The sequence below is a fragment of the Ixodes scapularis genome, unplaced genomic scaffold (assembly GCF_016920785.2).
Source record: "Ixodes scapularis isolate PalLabHiFi unplaced genomic scaffold, ASM1692078v2 PGA_scaffold8__174_contigs__length_109621045, whole genome shotgun sequence".
Taxonomy (NCBI): Eukaryota; Metazoa; Arthropoda; class Arachnida; order Ixodida; family Ixodidae; genus Ixodes; species Ixodes scapularis.
In genome coordinates this window covers 84213286-84231469 of record NW_024609883.1, presented here as the reverse complement: position 1 = coordinate 84231469, position 18184 = coordinate 84213286, and the positions used below count along the sequence as shown (strand labels likewise).

General features: G+C 45.0%; 1 protein-coding gene across 2 annotated transcripts in view; it reads right to left on the bottom strand.

Moving 5' to 3' along the window:
- Positions 1 to 18184, bottom strand: part of LOC115308200 (RB1-inducible coiled-coil protein 1) — a 55242-nt gene that overhangs the window by 13909 nt on the left and 23149 nt on the right. For both annotated transcript variants that reach the window (XM_042286709.1, XM_029981955.4), the window contains exons 13-19: positions 16581 to 16865; positions 15862 to 16047; positions 14894 to 15091; positions 13066 to 13290; positions 7546 to 7746; positions 4793 to 4933; positions 642 to 829 (exon numbers count right to left, since the gene is read on the bottom strand). In XM_042286709.1, the coding sequence (XP_042142643.1) occupies positions 642 to 829; positions 4793 to 4933; positions 7546 to 7746; positions 13066 to 13290; positions 14894 to 15091; positions 15862 to 16047; positions 16581 to 16865 (1424 nt within the window). The remainder of the gene's footprint in view (positions 1 to 641; positions 830 to 4792; positions 4934 to 7545; positions 7747 to 13065; positions 13291 to 14893; positions 15092 to 15861; positions 16048 to 16580; positions 16866 to 18184) is intronic.

The window sequence follows — 18184 nt, the reverse complement described above, 5'->3', positions numbered from 1 at the left end:
CGGACAGCACTGAAGTCTGAGACATACCTAAATGTTGACTGCAGCAGGATGGTGTATATACACATGTAGAAAGAAAAGGACCCAAACCATGTGATTCAAACCCTCTTAAAACCACACCAATTCACAAACCACAAACGGTCATCACAAAACAGTCCTTTGAAATATCCAAACCCACTGTGTAAAAAAAAAAGTTCATACCACAGAGACAATATTACCAAGCATAAAGACACGCTGATCCAGAGTCCAACCAGAACTATAAAGCACACCTAAGCAAAATGGTCGCAAACAGCTAAAGGCAACCAAAAGCCCCTAACTTGGATCAGTGGATGAATGAGAGGAAGGACACCGTAGTAAAGTGACATCTCATTACTACGGACACGCCCGTTCCACCCAAAAAAGTACCCATAATGTGAGTGGTCCTTAGTAACGGAAAAAAAGTGTGTATTTTAATTTACCCAGTTCGCCCCTGAAAATGTTGTCTATGTAGCTAGGTATTCACATTAACATGACGTAACCACACCGTAACTCTGCTCGTGCATAGCAGAACACTCTTCATCCCTACGTAGCAGAAAGCTAACAATGCAGCTCATCTCTTTGTCGCGGCATTGTGAGACATTTAGTGCAACGGTCTCTCGACCCACCTGTCAATCTCCTGCTGGTGGAGTTTGGCCAGCTCGTCCCTGAGATCCTGCTCCCGCTTGGCAAACTCCTGCTGGCACTGGGCCAGGAGCTCCTCTTTGTCCAGGATGTAGTGGGCGTTCAGCTGGTTCTCCAGCCCCTGGTGCTCCACAAACAGCATCTGGATCTGACGGTCCCTCTCGCAGATGCACTGCAGAGCAGCGCTGCATCAGTCCCCCCCCAGCTCAACCCGCACCCATGCAAACTTGCTGATATCTAATTAAAAAGGTTGGGGGGGGGGGGGGGGGGGGTTGTAGACATAGATTCACATAGATCCACCCAAACCCTGATCCGAGACCAAATGTTTCGAGGTTTTCTCAGCCTCTTCTTCAGGGGTGACTGCGGCAATGGCCATTGAGACTGCTCCTCAACAGCCACCGCCACAGTCACCCTCGAAGAAGAGGCCGAGCAGGCCCTGAAACGCTGGGTTCCTAATTGGGGCTTGGTTGAATGTTCCCTAACATTTAATTAGTCTTGCCCTACCCAGACAGATGTTCACATTTGCTGATATCTGTGTTACCTTTTAAGAAGAACACTTTTAGGTGCTGGTTTTCAAGTCTACAGTGTCACAAAACGTTGCCACGAAAATGAGATGACACGGCTAGTCACGACCAGTCACGCGGTCTAAATTTAAAGGAACAACTCGACAGAAGGATGTCACAATATCATGTGACGCAGTGTCCCATCACCTGAAACTCCGTCACATGACGCAATGTCATGTGAGACTGTCTTGCAAAACAAGGTGTAAAAGCCGATGTTGCCATCTTTTTTTTCGTATCCTGAACTTCAATCCAATGTTGGAGTATGTTTGTCGGACGTGAGCACAAAGTAACCCCCCTAAAAGTTCTTTAATTTCTTGTGTGTCAAAATTGGCACCCTTTTGGATCACGCTATCAGATGCGCGTTTCAAGTTCAAACCTCAGCTGGCGATCCTGGACTATTTCGAGCAATAAAAGTGAGTTTCAACTAAACTTTTTCCACCCCCTTTTTTTTTTTTTAAATCAAGCTTTGAATAATTTAGTCTAATTTCGAGGTTTTTTTGAGGTCAAATGAATGCCAGCGTACTGCCCCATGTTTATTTAAACTTTTTTTGAAGTCGTAGTGCTTGAATATTAACAATTTAATTGCAGTAAATTCCTCGAGAGGAACCCACATTTACCGTATTTACACGATTGTAAGTAGGGATGTCGCGAACCACCCTAGGTTCGATTTTGAAACGTTTCGATATTTGCGAAGCGAACTGAGGTTCGATTTCGAAACATTTCGATATTTTCGTACCGACCGAGGTTCGATATCGAAAAATTCGCAACTTTTGACCACAGCGGAGTTTCGAATTCGAAAATTTCGAAGCTTTCACGGTTTCCAAAATTTCGAATTCGAATATTTCGAATATTTTTTTACCTCAGGTTCGATAAATTCGAAGATCTCTAAATTCTTTGTAAAAAAAATTCGAAAACTTCGAACGCTTCGAATTTTTATAGACATGAAGTTCGAACAATTCGAAGATGTCAAATTTTTTTTTGCATAAAGTTCGAAAAGTTCGAAGGTTTCGATTCTCTTTTAACGCTAAATTAAAAAAAAAATTTCGAAGATTTTGAATTTCTTTCTAATCCAAGTTTTCAAAGTTCGAAGTCCGATTTTCAAGTTTTTCCACAGTTTCAGTTTCAAATAACGTTTTCACGACTCACTGGTTTTCACGAAATCAAGTTTAGAAAACTTAGGGTGTGATATCTAGATTCTGCGAAGTTGGTCAGGCAATTAAATGAGACGACGAGTGTCCCGGATGGTGCTGGAATATTTGGCAGTGCAGAATTGTGACCGCCAGCCCCGGGGGGGGGGTCTTTAACCTGCATCCCGCAGTAGTGATTGCACGAACACACTGTTTTACGAGACTCTTCCACTTCGAAACGGCCAGGGGCGAACAGGAGGTTGAGGCTCAAAAAAACCTTGAAGCGACCTGGCAAACTACCTCGCCACCCCTTGCACGCTGGTAGTAATCCGATCCGGTAAAGTTTATAATTGTCCTGGAGGTTTATTTTCTGGGACGGAGGAATCGCCTCGCAAAAAGCACAAAAGTTGACACAACTCGAGGTCGAGGAGCGTTCTACCATACAAGTGGCGTCGGAAGAGGAAAAACGGGGGGAAAGAGGGTAGCGGGGGGGGGGGGGGGGGGGCTTCAGCCTCCTTCTCCCCCTTGCAGGTATTTCGAATTGTTAAAGAAAACAATACGGGGAAAGAGGGCGTGGTCGAGCTTATTTTAATCTGAAATTATTTATGCATATGTATAGCTACTGTCGCTCTTCACTGCATAAAAGATCGCGTAGATGGTCATTGTTAGAAACTCGTTGTCAGAAGGCACTGCTCGTCACATGCTTAGTGGTTCGGAAGTTCAAAGCTGTCTTTTCGACCTAAACACCTGTGCCGATAGTAACAAAAAAACAAAAAAATAAATGCGGGAATAAAAAGCAGGAGAAAAAAAAAACTATCATGAATTCGTCGGAAGTGTTCTATTCTTGCATATTCAGAGGTTCAGAACTTCGAAACAAGTTTCTTTTACCAAAATGTGTACAGGCTAAAAGAAACACGTCCCAGGAACGTGAAGCGAAAAAAAAAAAAAGTTTTCGTTTAATGACGTGCTGAACTTGAACACTATTAGAAATCTTCTCCCATGAGTTAATTTATTCCTTAACGTGAAAAAACAATAAATATATCATTTCGTATTCTGCAGATGGCAATGATATATACTGTCTGTGGTGTTAATTTAAATGCGATACCTCAAACAACTTAGACGAAAATAAATATCAAGTTTAGGTTATAATTGCATGCAGATACATGTTTGGACATTTCTTCGAAACTCACGTTGAATAACAATAATCACATCTTAAGACGGCTCTTACCTAGGCTGTACATAGATCATTCTTAAAAAAAGTATAACATATCTACCATAAAGAGCTCTGGCTGCAGCGTGCTTCAAATCTGGCACAAACGATAATCGTCAAAAACCTGTCGTCCTTCTTCGCCCCTTCGGGGATTTATTTCTTTAAACCTAAGCATGCCAGAACATTGAAATAAACGACATTGTCTTTCGTAAGGAACGCAGCACCGCGTGTAAAAAGTTCGAGAAAAAAAAATTACGAATGTACCCCACTACTTGAAATCAAATGAAACCGTCCGCCGGTCTTTCGAAGTTCGACGAACGTCGAACTTTTACCCTAAAAGTTCGAAGTTCGTCGAACTTCTGACTTTTCAGAATCCGAAAGTTCGAAACTTTTCGAATTCTCTTGATAAATAAGTTCGAAAGTTCGAAATCCATCGAATTTTTTGGTCAGTCAAGTTCGAAAGTTCAACAAGCATCGAACCTTGCAGCGCAATAAGTTCGAAAGTTCGAAAAAGATCGAATTTTTTAGCGTAATAAGTTCGACGGTTCGAAAAGCGTTGAACTTCTTAGCTTAACAAGTTCGAAAATTCGACCTCCGTCGAATTTTACGATATAGACAATTCGAAAAATCGAAATCTTTCGAACCGCTTGATTCGATCATCGAAACTTCGATTCGAAAAAAGTTCGCGGCATCCCTAATTGTAAGTCTACTATTTGATTTTAAGTCAACCTCCAACATAGGAATCCTTTTATCAGAACTCTACCGAATATATCTGTACATTGCTCAAAACTAGCTAAGTTGTTTGATGTTGTTATTAAAGAGCCTTTCTACTTTAGCAAAAAAGCACTGTGAATTGAATCCAATCTAAAAAAAGTATATAGTGTCTGTTTTCAGAATTTTAAATATTCGCACCTCCCCAGTGGAAACCTCGCCACTGCCTCGAAGCTATTTAATTCATATTCAAAATTTCAAATATTTGCACCCTTCTATAATACTCTGTTCAGTCATCCATTTATTTTTCGGCACGTGATCACGCTTCCACCCATGCCCAAATGCAGAGAACAGAGTCAGTAGATGAAAGAGATGCGATTGGGCCAGCGAGCCAGTAGCCCCTTTTGCACGTCTCAGACATTAGCTTCCAACCTGATTTACCCAAAAGCACATGCACAGGCTTGCTCACGAACAGTGTGCAAACCACTCGAGTAAATATAGAAAACCAGGGCAGTAGTGCCCACCTCGTTCAGGTCTTGGACTTCTTCCTCGTGGCTTTTCTGGAAGGCCCGGAGCCGCTCCAGGGTCGACTCTTGCTCCAGCTCGTGCTCCAGGACCATCTTGGCAAGCACAGACTCGTGCTCCTGTTGAAGGGTGCTCCGGAGCTGGAAGGAACCCAGAGCAAGTGGGCTCGTTTGCACCCCCGGATACACAGGCACACTAGCTGGGTCAAAAACCTCTCGAGAACTTCTGCCACCAGCACTTGAGGAGCCCTCAACGTGCCGAGGGTTTTAAAAGGATTCCATCTACACCTGTTGTTAAAGGGAAGCCCAAACCAGTTCAAAGATATTTCTAAAGGAATGGTAATACAGTTAAACCTCGATGTAACGAAGTCGGTAAAATTCGCAATTTACTTCGTTACATTGAAATTTCGCTAAATCGAAATTTGGCTTTCGCATGCAAAAAAAATTCCGAAACATTTTACGGGTATGAAAACTCACCGAAAATGACATTTATTTTGGGGCAAAGTAGTCCGCGAGTTTTGCTTGCGCCTTGTCCGACAGTAGCAGCGGCGTCATACGGCGTTCGAGCGCCCAGAGCGCTTGCACGGCATCTTGCTGCCCATGCGACGCCGTGTACAGTACCTCCTCAGTACGTCCATTGCGTCGAGCACTTCCCGAGTGCTCGTGATCTCAGCAGTTTCTTCAGGATGGCGTCCAAAACGTTTGCTTTCTCATCCAAAGAAAGAACTTTACGTTTCCTTATGCCCGCAAGCACGTGAGTGAACCGCCCGGTTGAAAAATAAAGCTGTTTAGTTTAGGCGGTGCCAATGTTTCCAACCTACACAGCACTCTTGCCCGCACAGTTTACTTGCGCCCACAGTGTGCTTGCGCCTTTGCTTTACATCACGGTCGCAAGACGATAATCGGTCTTCTCGGTCTTCCCCTAGATGGCACTGCCCGTGCGGTCGCGCCCAGTGGTCGCGTCATAAACGGCTCTGGGTCGCGCCATCACGTCGCTCCCCCGCTGAAGTTGGCTCCCGCGCTACCCGCGGTACAGTGGACTATGATGATCAGTGAATGTCAGTGGTGATGCTGTTATGCCGTGCAAACTTTTTGCTCGGCATTTTCTGGCCAGCCCCGCGGAATCCGCTTTGCCGCACGCCTCGCCGGCGCTACCGGCGCCGCATCCTCGGGCAGCCTAGGAACGTTGGAAGGCCTGTCCCCGTGAAGTAACCTATCAAAGCGCTCGCGTTTGCGCATAATTTTTTTTTAACCACAATTTTTTTTTGCGAAGTTGTTTTTTAGAGTTTATTTATTTATTGCCTTCTTTGGCAATGGCGCTTCGTTATATTGAAATACAGTAAAACCTCGTTATAAAGAAGTTGAAGGAGCGGTCGTAATTACTTTGTTATAACCATTAGTTTGTTATAGCCAATGTCCATTTCTTCCAACTATTCAAGCAAGGGGAATTACGATTGCTTTGTTATATCCATTTGTTTGTTATATCCCATTTTGTTATAACGAGGTTTTACTGTAGCAGCAAAATAGACTTTGTTATATAGAGACTAAAAATACATGGGGTCTATGGGCAAGAAATAATGAAAAATAAAATACTTCGTTAAATCGAGGATTTCGTTACATTGAAGTTCGTTATATCGAGGTTCGACTGTATTCACATTCTAAAAGGCTCAATGCAGTACTCAAATTTCTCAATCTTATCAGATATGCCTTAAAAATAAAGCAAATATAGTATCTACTATTCTGTAGTGTTTCAGTAGTACACTGAAACATCACGAGCGTGACTGCATTCTCTCCAGCTATGTGTGTGGCTTGACAGCCCCATCAGTTTTAGTCTTTGCCTCAGCAATTTCTGAAGCAAAAATCGCCCGGTTACATTAAAACTTTGTCAGCATTGTCCAGGGTAGCTCTGCTGAACGTCACCACTGCAGAATCAATCTTCAAGAAGCTTTTTTTTTTTTCTTTAGTATTTTCTTGATTAGACGCACAGATAAAATATGCTGCTACATTTGTGCCTGTCTTCTACATGCCCTTTTTGTACTGGTTTTAATTTAGGAGTCAGATAATTACATTAGTATACTGGTGTTTCAGCAAAGACTTTCAAAAATTCTTTCCAATTGGGTAGTTGTGAAAAATGAAACCTCTTTTCAAGAACAAACTGCCAGCCACAGCAGATATCCGGGATTGCAAAATAAACAACTTAATTAGCTAAATAATGAAATCAATTGACTAATAACTTTTTCAATCATTAAAAATAAACACATGGTTTCAATTTAGAAACTCATTAAGCGTCACTTAAAACCCCTAAATCAGCCAATTACAGGATGATTTAGACCACGTGCGAAGAGCGGGAGTGCGCTAAAGTTACCGCTCATGCAGTAGGCACAAGGCCGCCGCCGAGAAAACGCAAATATCCTTATCATCAGCATTTTTGCATTGCCAGCTTTAAGACTTCCTAAAATTAACCGACTTGGTGGGTATTCAACGACGCTCAACGAGTTTCTAATTGGAATCACATGTTTACTTTTCACTATTTAAAAATGTATAATTAGTAAATAGTTTGCTATTTAGCTAGTTAGATTGCGTCTTGCAATCCCTAACGTCCGCCGTGGCTGGCGGTTTGTTCTCGAGAAGAGTTTCTTTTTCTTTTTCTCGACTGTCCTATGGGCAGGAGTTTTTTTAGGTCTTCGCCGAGACGCCCGAACATGAAATACGAAGACACGCAAACAGAGAGGAACGGCGGTGGAAGAACCTACGCTGGTCAGGGCGAGCGCCGAGTCGTGCCGCAGGCTGTCCACGAGCTGGGACAGCTGCTGAAGCTGCTGCTGGTACAGGTGGACCTCCCGGTGGGCGTCCTCCAGCTTCAGGCGCTCCACCTCCAGCTGGTGGCGCAGCTCTTCGTCCGAACTGCGACACTCACGGCGAATTCGCTCCACTTCTGCGGCCACCGCCTGTGCCTGTGTAGTACACGAAGGCCGGTCAGCGGCGCAAACTTGTCCCCTCACATGCACAAGGACAAAGGCAGCACCCAACTTATTCACTAACAAGACGAAAACAACGGGATGTCTTCTTCGGCTGCCCAGCCTCCAGCACGCACTTGTTGCCTTCTAAAGCCTTGGCTGTGCGTGCACGCTTAAGCTTCTAAAGCTTTCTTAATAAATTGCGATCAAATTCAAAGGAAATTTATATAGCTAATATGCCTTCACAGTCTCACTAGAAATTTGTACAGTAATCCATGATTATAACAAAGCCAATGAGACTGTAAATTTTTTTTATAATTGGTAATTCGACAAAAGCGATAGAGGGACCAAAAACAGTGACACCAGCCTTGAAGGTGAATGGCAACACTGCAAAACACATTGACCATATATTTAATCACAAAATCTTGGTTCGAACATCTCCAGCAGCTTTACCGAATAAAAAAAAAAGAATTAAATGGAGTTTGCCGATAATTTCATCCGAGCATCAGTTCTCTTCAAACTGCTCCAGGCATCGCAAAGAATACTGGCACCGCCGCTGCACTCCACTTTGTTTCAAAGCCTCCGGGTTCCATCCCTTGACCCGAATCCGACAGGAGACGGGCAGCTTCGGTCACGGACAACGTGAGTAGCATCAGGACGTTCACGCTTCTCCCTGCCCGCGTCCCCGTGTCGGCACATCGACATCAAAAGCGGCGCTCTGCCAGCAGCTCTGCACATTCTGTCCTTTGTCACCCGTTTACTCCACTTTTCCCAGTATGCCGTTTGCCTCAGTGGAGAAGGGGGTGGGAACACAAGGGTCTCCGTATGTCTCCGAGTAGGACTGCATGCTTTCGGCGCCGAGGCCTTCGTAATAAGCATGGTCGGCCGCCGATGCACTTAGAATAGTCCAGATAAAAATGCTTGCGTTTCGGTCGGGACCATGTTGAACTTTGATAGAAGCGACAATTCGAAAAAAGCGATTTCATTATAACGAGGGATTACTGTAGTTTGTTTTGGAGTAGTCTAATTAAGTTTGTTAATATTAAAACTATAAAGTTGAACCTCGATTTAACGAAGTCACCTGGACCCACTAATTATTTAGTTAAATCGGGAACTTCGTAAAATCGAGAAAGTCATTTTGCGGGCATAGGCTGCGCGGGGAATCCTAATTTGTTTGTTAGATCGGGAAATTCGTAAAATCGGGTTTTGTTAAACCGAGGTTCAACTGTACTAATGTGCAAAGATTATGAAAAAGATAAAAACAAACTGAAATCCTGAATTAAAAAAAAGAAGCAAAAACCTATCTCAGCAGATTAAAATGTATGTGGAATCCAATAAGATGTAAATGAGAGCTTTAGAATGATTTATAAGTTTTTACGACGCTTATTAACAAATTTATACCACTTATAGACCATTCCATTTAGCGCTCTCTGGGCGGCACCATTTTGTTTGACAGCAGCGCCCTCGCCATACATCCGGGAAATTCAGCGGGTTCGGCGGGGTAAAACGAGAGAGAGGGCACGCGCCCGACTCCGCTAGCATACGACAAAACGGGAGGTTGCCATTCTCCACCTTTGGGCTGTACGGAACATCGAACTCTCGCTCGTGGCTGCCGTTGTGAAGTGGTTCGCGTTCTTAGAATAGTTATGGTTACTCCAAAATCAACCTATAGCTCTCTGTTCTACTTCGGTAAATGATCAACTGACATATCTTCTTTCCGTTACTTAACTAGCAGTTGAGTCCGCCGGCAGTACTACCCTCAACTACTGCGTGTATTGCGGCAGGAGAGCACGTTTTTATTTATTTCAGACATCCACTCATGGTCGCTAAAGGCCTACACCAGTACGAACTTTGAATAGTAAAAAAGGTACAGCCACCGGATTTACTTTTCGCCGGAGAGATCGGCCAGTCTGACACAGTTTTCCCTATTTTTTATTTTTTTTTGCACGCAGATAACAGCGCAATTAGACCCTGTTAGTCTTTTTTATCTAGCATAGTAATACACGATAACTGGCATACCAAATTCTGCGCATCTGCGCTTGAAATTCCCAAAATGACGCGATTTTAAACAGAGTTTGTACGCTAGCCAGGTGCTAGGTACTGCCCACTTGGCGGAGCAGACGACATGCGAGCGAGAGGGGGAGGGCATTTTTTCCTCTTTTCACCCTCTCTGCTATGACCCTAATGGAACGGTCTATAAACCCGTTCCGGAATTCAGTGCCATCTGGTGACTCAAATGGCAGTTTAACTTTTCCTCTACTAATGGTGGCAATGAACCTGTGATCTGCAGTATTTTATGAAGTACCGTCACTTTCGCAAATCATTGGCAAACGACAATGCGCGCTTTGCTGTACAGTTCCTTTTCAATCTCTTTCAGTGTCGGTGGTGAAAAAATTGCAACCAGCCAGAATGAAGTGCCAGCCCACACAGACACCTCGATAAAATTCAATACATCAAGGGGCTTTGAAGTAGAGTGTGTGCTACTAACACATTGACTGGGCCCAAGTTAGAAATTAACACTTACGCAGCTCTTGTATCCAATTCCTGCTTCACATTGCGCTAACGCCTAGCATATGTAGGCGTCGAATCACCTGCTTAGGAAAATCTTCAACTTCTTCCTTCATCGCTAAACAGAAGGCCACCATTAGTATTGCACACATGCCACTTTTCAGATAACGATAGTGATCAAAGTTGCCAGACTGAATTCCGGAAAGGGCCTATTGGGTACCTTGCACATACACCTACCCGAGAAAGAAAAAAGGATGAAGATTGGATCTGTGAGAGTGGAGATATGGCTTCCATAGAATAAGGAAGGGTGTAAATAATTCAATCTGAAACAAGGGCAAGGAAACATGCACAAACCCATTTTTCTATGTGTTCAAGTCAATATTTCAAGGCAAAAGAGACTAATTTCATGAAACAACTTCAAGATGATGATGAGTGCCTGCCAATCTTCAAATATACAACTAAAAAAGAAAGTGCTTAAAGTATTTTTTTTCCTTAAAAAGCAGTCAAACAAGGGAGAAATCCCGGATATTTCTCCCCGGCGCGCACGTCAACGCGACAAAAACGTCAGGCTTTTGCGATGCGCCGCTATGACGTCAGCTCTGCAGCGGAGGGAAGTTTGTATTCAATAATATTTTATCGTTAAACTATTTAACGTCAAAAGTAGGGCTCGCTAAATTTGTCTCCCGTGGTGTCAAGTGAGGAACCTGCTAAACTGAACTGCAAACGCTTACATCCTCCCCCTTGGCACTTTGTTGGGGCGAACGACGAAGTTGAGGAGAAAATCGTGCCTGCTGTTGATGTCACGCAAATCCCTGTCCTGATTTCTCCCCCGGGTGAATGCCGCTCGAAGGCCACGAGATGCTGAAGTGTTATTGAAGCTAGAAAGCTTGCATCAGAAGCGGGACAATCGAAGAACCTCCCTGCTCTTCAAATCCTGCCGGTGACTAGTCCTCGATTGAGGAGGGAGTGAGCAGAACCCGCTCTCTCCACTAAAATTATATACGAGACCTTTAACGCTTACGGTGTACACCTCGGTAATTTCAATGTTGGAAGGTGTCCATGACAAGACGCATACTACGCTGGAGCTCGGCGAGCTTGTCCAACTGAAGAAGGTGCCTGAGTAACGGATGTATTCAATTTTGTAGGTTTCACTCCACTAACGAAGCACTGGAGAAAGAGTAATAAGGCAAGCAAGCTGGTTTTATTGTTAGACACACTGAAACCTGACTCGCAACAAAAATAGGGATGCATACAACATGTCTCCAAGCGAAATGCTTCAAAAAGGAAAGTGTATGACACGAGACATGTCGTAGTTCCTTTTTTGTCCTCGGTCTCGAGTTTTAGCGTGTCTACCTAATACATTATTTGTTCATAACCAGCAAGTGGTTCGTAATTTTGGGGCGATCCACAGTCAAAATATTTTCCACCTCCTGCCTCAGTCTCGGGTAAAGGTCATCATTCTAAATGAAGATTGATGTACCACTGCATCAAAAAAAAATGAAAGCCGTTTACAACTCCCTGTAACGCCGAATTAGAGCGCAGCTCTTGACAAGGAGGAGCCAAGGCCACAAAGGTCACATGACCCTCCCCTGAGGTTACGTGACCTTGGTGGGGTCACGTGACCCCCTCCACAAAATCACAGTCGGGGTCACATGACCTCGGGGGGGGGGGGGGGGGGGGGGGGGGGGGGGGGTTACATGACCTGGGGGTGTCACGTGATCTCGGGGGTCATGTGACCCCCCAGAGAAATTTTTCCACTAGATTTAGCGGGGAAAGTTTTCCGCTAAATTTAGCGGGGAAAATTTTTCCGCTAGATTTAGCAGGGAAATTTTTCCGCTAGATTTAGCGGGGAATTTTTTCTGCTAGATTTAGAGGGTAAATTTTTCTGCTAGCTTTAGCGGGGAAATTTGTCCCCTAGATTGAGCGGGGAAATTTTTCCACTAAATTTAGCGGGAAAATTTTTCCACTAGATTTAGCGGGGAAATTTACTCATAATGCACCGCGCGGTTACGCCGACGGCGACGGCGCTCAAGTTGGAAATGGGCGCCTAAGAGCTGCGCTCTAAAAACTACAAAGACAATCAAAACTGCTAATGTGTTAAAATGCAAAAACCATTCATATACGTAGCATATTTCTCCAAGCTGCGTGCCGCACAATGCTGCACGCCAGCCAATGGGAGTCCATCCATCAATTTGCTGCTACAAACTACAAGCTTTGCTCTATCGGACTGGGGAGAGCGGCTTCCAAAACTGATAACGCTGGTTTGCTCCATGGGACCAGTTAATGTTTTCGCATTAAAATGCTGAAGTACTTTTTGATAATTATTGTGTTCTTCCGAAGAGATTCAAACATAGCTCTGCTGTGCATTGGGTGTGGTTTTCTCGTGGTGTGAGCGCACAAAGGGAAATTGGACTCTTGAGCGTGCTTTCACTGCAGGAGCACCGAGGAAAAGTTGGTTAATTGAGCATGCTTGTACTGCGGCACTGGTGCATTGAGAAAAAAAAGAGTTCCTTGAGCATGCTTTTTTTTTTTTGCAGCACCAGTGCACTGGGGTAAAGGGCGTTCATAAAGCGTGCCTTCCCCGCAGCAGTTTTGCACCAAGGTAAATTACATTAATTCAGCGCACTTTTTCCATAGCATTGATGCACCAAGGGAAAGTGAATTCACTGAGCACTTTCCCCATAGCACTGGTGCACCAAGGAAAAGCGAATTCACTGAACACCCTTTCCCCATAGCACTGGTGCACTCATGCAAAGCTGCATTGCAGGGAATAGGGAGGGCAGGGAGAGAGGTGCTCAAGCCCCTCACCTGATCTCTCTCGGCACGTGCGAGCAGTGCCTGAAGAACGTCGTCGACGGCGCTGCCCATCTGGCAAGCGTGGTCGCTGAGCATCCGACGTGCGGCCTCTAGGTCCTGTCGCAGCGAGGCCATGTCGGAGCGCGAGCTTGCACACACCACCGCCGCAACCTCTCGCAGACCGCACAGACTACGCCTCAACTCCTGCCGTCGAGCCCGCTCTTGTTCCAGATCACGCTGCGGGGAGTTGAACAGGGGTCAATCGGGCCCTCGTCGGAAATGCGAGATCGAAGAAGGCTCAAAAGAAGTCCAGAATCTCAAAACAAAAAATTCTGGGGATAAGATGAAAGCAGTCTTGCATTGTACCAATATGGCCCTCTTTTTTCCAGTTTGCTTGCCTTATCCTACAACTAACTTTGCTCGAATTTAACGAGATAACAGTAGGAAGATAGTAAGTTTCACAACCTACGAATATTTGTCACTACCTTCGAACCCCACTACAGTCACCGACCGATTTTTCAGACTTCAAAGAGACCGAAAAAACATCTGAATAATAGAGCAGTCCGAAAAATCAGCACATGAAAAGTGGCCTTTATAATGTCTCAGCGGACCTAAAAAAGTTGTCAATATTGCCTTGCTTCAGGGTATGCCTCTGCTTTTGGCCACTTTCTATTAGCTTGAGAATCACAGCCTTCTTTCCTACCGTTATACAGTAAAACCTCGTTATAACAAAACGGGATATAACAAACTAATGGATATAACAAAGCAATTATAATTCCCCTTGCTTGCTAATAGTGGGAAGAAATGGACATTGGCTATAACAAACTAATGGTTATAACGAAATAATTACGACCGCTCCTTCGACTTTGTTATAACGAGGTTTTACTGTATTAGAACACTTTCTGCGCTTCTTAGGAACACTTTGCAGCGGCGGAAGAAGAGATGGGGCCACGAAATTCAAGCCAGCGTAGTCCGAAAACACAATTTACCAAGACGAGATGAGAGGTTCAAGTCCAACAGAAGAATGAACAACGCAAAACTGTAACAATGATGATAATAATGACGCGCAGCTAGAGAAAAACAAAAGCAGTAGCATGCCGTTACCTAGCGGTAGGACTTAGCAGTAGTACTCAAGTAGCGCTGCCAAACCAAGCCAATCCATGTGCAGCCAACGTAGAATCTAATTCTCGGTGGTGCTTCCCGCCTATCGCTTGCGACGATTTCGTCCGAAATATTGAACTTTCAAACTTCAAGCTGTCCGAAACATTGGTAGTGAATATGCATTATTTTAATCGGGTAGGTCACGGTTCCTCCTTTAGGTCTGAATTATAGGTGTCCGAAAAATCAAGTCGGCGACTGTACCTTTGAAGCACACTACTTTTTTGGCCTGTCAGCCCCTACAACCAAGCAACCCAGTGTAGTGCACTCCGTGCAGTCATCCAGTTGGTCGTCAAATCTCGACAGACTTCCCAACGTGTCCACCAAACGCGAGGGCTGCTGCAGAAAAATGAAAGCTATTTTCAAAAGGGAAACGAGAAAAAAACCACGGCGAAATCCTGCAGACACGGCCTAGCTGTCAATAACCAGAATCGTCTTTGCTTTGAAAGTTTAGAATCACTGGCGCTAAATATTTCGTTGAACGTTAGGTTTCAAAACTTCCGACGTCTCATCCCAACCAATAGTTAGATTCTTGCAGTACCTGAGCACTCGTTGATGCGCGGCACATCTGCATGCCGAACAAAAAACGCGTTTTGCTTTTCTCGCAAACGCAGTGCCAATTTCTTTACAGCACCGGTGCCGGCCAGGCCCAGCAACTGAAACAAACTCCGCCGCAGCTCACCTGAGTGGACGAAAGAGCCGCAATCTTCTCTTCGAGCTGCCTCTGCAGTTCGGCCGCGACTGCGTCCTGTGGCCCCCGGGCCAGAGATGCCGGTGGCGCCCCTGAGGCGGGGGCCAGGCCGTTGCTGTCCGAATAGGAGGACGGCATCGATTCGTCGATGTAGAAGTCCGCAGTCATGAAGTCCTGAGAGGCGTGACCCTGGTGAGGACAACCGCCGAAGCAGGATTGTAAGTAACGCCATGTTGGAGGACAGTGGCCAAATTCCAGCGCGAAAAGAGACATTGGGAGCCTAAAAGTCTGCAACGATTGCGGAAGTGCCAAACTATTCGGTGGGCTAGTTGGTTCCACAATTGAGGAAATGCCATTTCAGAGGAACTGCATAATTCTGAGAGGCAAGAAAACAACAATACAAAAATGCTCTTCCTCTTGCAGATACCGCAGAACGTTTCAATAGTAGCTTCGTTCGATTTACCTACACTTCTTGCACTGGTGCAGAAAAGTGTAAGGCAGTACACTTCCGGTATCTGTATTAAGATACGACCGGAAGTACACCGCCCTACACTTTTCTGCATGGGATGCAGGAGGTGCAGGTAAATCCAACGAAGCTGGTAAAGACTGATGGGCAAAGATAAGGGTGTAGTAAAGTAAAATTAAAGCTCACTTTTAATATTCATACAGGCATTTGAGGCACTGATATACATCACATGGTACTCATATACTGGAAAGTTTTCTCGAAAGAGCTGACATTACTAGTACAGAGAAGTCCTACTGCAGTATGTATGTAAAGTCACAAACAAAGACAACGAAGCCGCCCAAGCGTGCGACCTCGCGCTACAAGTATGCATCATTTCACTCTTTTCTTCATTGTCACGTCTTTGTCGCCCTTCTAAGAGCAAGATATGGCTAGCCTTCCTTTCCTGGCTGCGGAACAAACGGCCACAGTCTCGAGCGGAGCCGACTCCACTCACCAGTGAGTCTGGGGACTGCACCACCGCGTCCTGCCGCCCCCTGTCGAGTGGCGTCTCCTCCGTGCGCGCCGTGGACGCCGGCGTCTCGCACACCTCCTCGAACTCGTCGTCCGACTCGGCCAGTTTGGGAGTGCGCTCGTGGTCGTCGGACTCTGAATGGTCCCTGCAGCCCTCCCGACTGCCAGTCTGAAAAACGAGTGAGGAGGAAAGCGACAAGATCAGACCACCCAGTTGCATCTCTGCAAAAAACTCAACAGCAATTCAGTTTTCCTACTAAATTTAGCGTGGAAAATGACGTCACATGACTTGGTGTCACATCACCAGTGAATAAATTCAGTTTCTCCGCTAGACTTGGCAGGAAAGTTGAGGTCACGTGCGGAGGAGGAGGAGGAGGGGAAAGGAGGAGGGGCATACCCTCCTCTCCACCTCCTCAAGAGCTGTGCTCTAATTTCACGTTACAGAGATTTGTCGACATCTTTAATTATTCCTATCAGTTTCTCCATATACATATCATATCTCAAATGACTCTACCAGTACTGTAAACATACTTCAACCTTCGTATCTTCCCTATGCTACAGCCCCTCCATCGTCAAGATTGATACAAGAAGACAAGTTCGAAATGTGCTATTAATACTGGTCCACACAGTATTAGAACAGGTCACAGAGATGTTACCGCCAAACAAACACCTAGTGGGCGACAGAAGAAAAGCGAAGCTCACCTGAGACGCTTGCAGAGTCGAGTCCTTGAGGCCATCATTTTCAGGTGAACGCATCTCGCACTGCGACGATGGTCCGCAGGATCGCATTTCCGAAGACGCCTCACCCGGCGGAGCATCGACCGAACCGCAGGACGAACGGAGCGGCACCTCCGGAAAGGCCGGCAAGGCCACGGACACCAGGAGATCAGAAAGCTCCGGCAGGTTTGGGAGTGTGTTCCGCAGGAGCTCCAAGTCCTCCGAAGCCAGCGGGGGGAGGTGGTCGTCAAAGGGCTTGGGGTTCCGGGTCTGATGTAAAGCAGATAGAGCAAAAATAGCTCGGGTTGGTCTCAACCAATCATTCGTGAAAATTCCCTTTGAGTGTGATTTCATAACTAATCGTTTAGTGAACACTGAAAATTCAGCAAAGCCTCTTTAATCTATTTACTCACGTTAGATCAACCGGAAGTAAGCGGAAGCTGACATAGACATTCTCAATGAAAAAAACAGTGAGTGCGTGCGCAGGTGAGCTGGTGGATATTGATCACGATGTAGAATAACCGAGACTGTGGTAAAAGCTGGGAAACTTGGTCAAAGAAAAAAGATAGGGGAAAAGAATGTCTCAAACTCAGCTACCGCATTCATTTCCTCAAAGCCTTATATATCCACAACCTAATCACCGACGTCACAAAGTCAACCTTTGTTATACATACAATCCCAACCACACTAATCTTCACCTGAACCGTAAACGGTGACCTCAATCCCAAACTGAAAACATGGGACCTTGAACAAAACAATCCCACCGACCCACTTCCTCTCCAGCCGGAGTCTGAAAGGGCTGTGCTTCATCTAAATGAGGACTGATATGTCCTCCAGCTGAACCCTTGCCCGCAAAATGACTCATTGCACAATCAACTACAACTGTAAAATGTAATGTTTTTGTCGTTTTCTTTTGTTTGGTTTTTCTACAGGAAACAATTGCGATAGATGAGTTCGAGACATTCTTTTCCCGTCTTTTTTTCTTCGACCAAGTTTCCCAGCTTTTACGACAGTCTTGGGTATTCTACATTATGATAGACATTCTATCCTTTTTTTACAGTAGAAACTCAATGATACATTACAGGCTTTTACGGTTTCCCAGCTTTTACGTTCGAAACCGCCGGTCCCGCTGAGCTCTTAGCCCCACAAAGGCTTCTCGCTTTTTACGTTTTCCCGAATTAAAAGTTTTTTTTCTTCTGTAGTCCCCCAAGAAATGTATCAATGAGGTTCTACTGTATTTACTTACACAAAAAATACTGGAGGCGTTTTGATTATGCTCCTTCAGGTGTGGGGTACAAAACAGCAAATAGATACAATAACAATAACACATTAAAGGGAAGATGGGGCACTTCTACATTTGAGAAAAAACGCTTGAATTGCGTTCATTTGGCCTTTAGATTAACAGATATCAAAATTGTATTTCAATGTGACGCGCCGGAGAGCCATAGAAGCAATTTCAAAATAGGACTGAAGCCCCGCCTCCCTAGCCTTGGGCAGCCAAAAGAGCCGTCGATGACGTCACGGACAGCGACTGTCTTTAGCGTTTTTCTCGCGTTTAACAATACTTGCGCAGCAAATGGTTTGGGTAT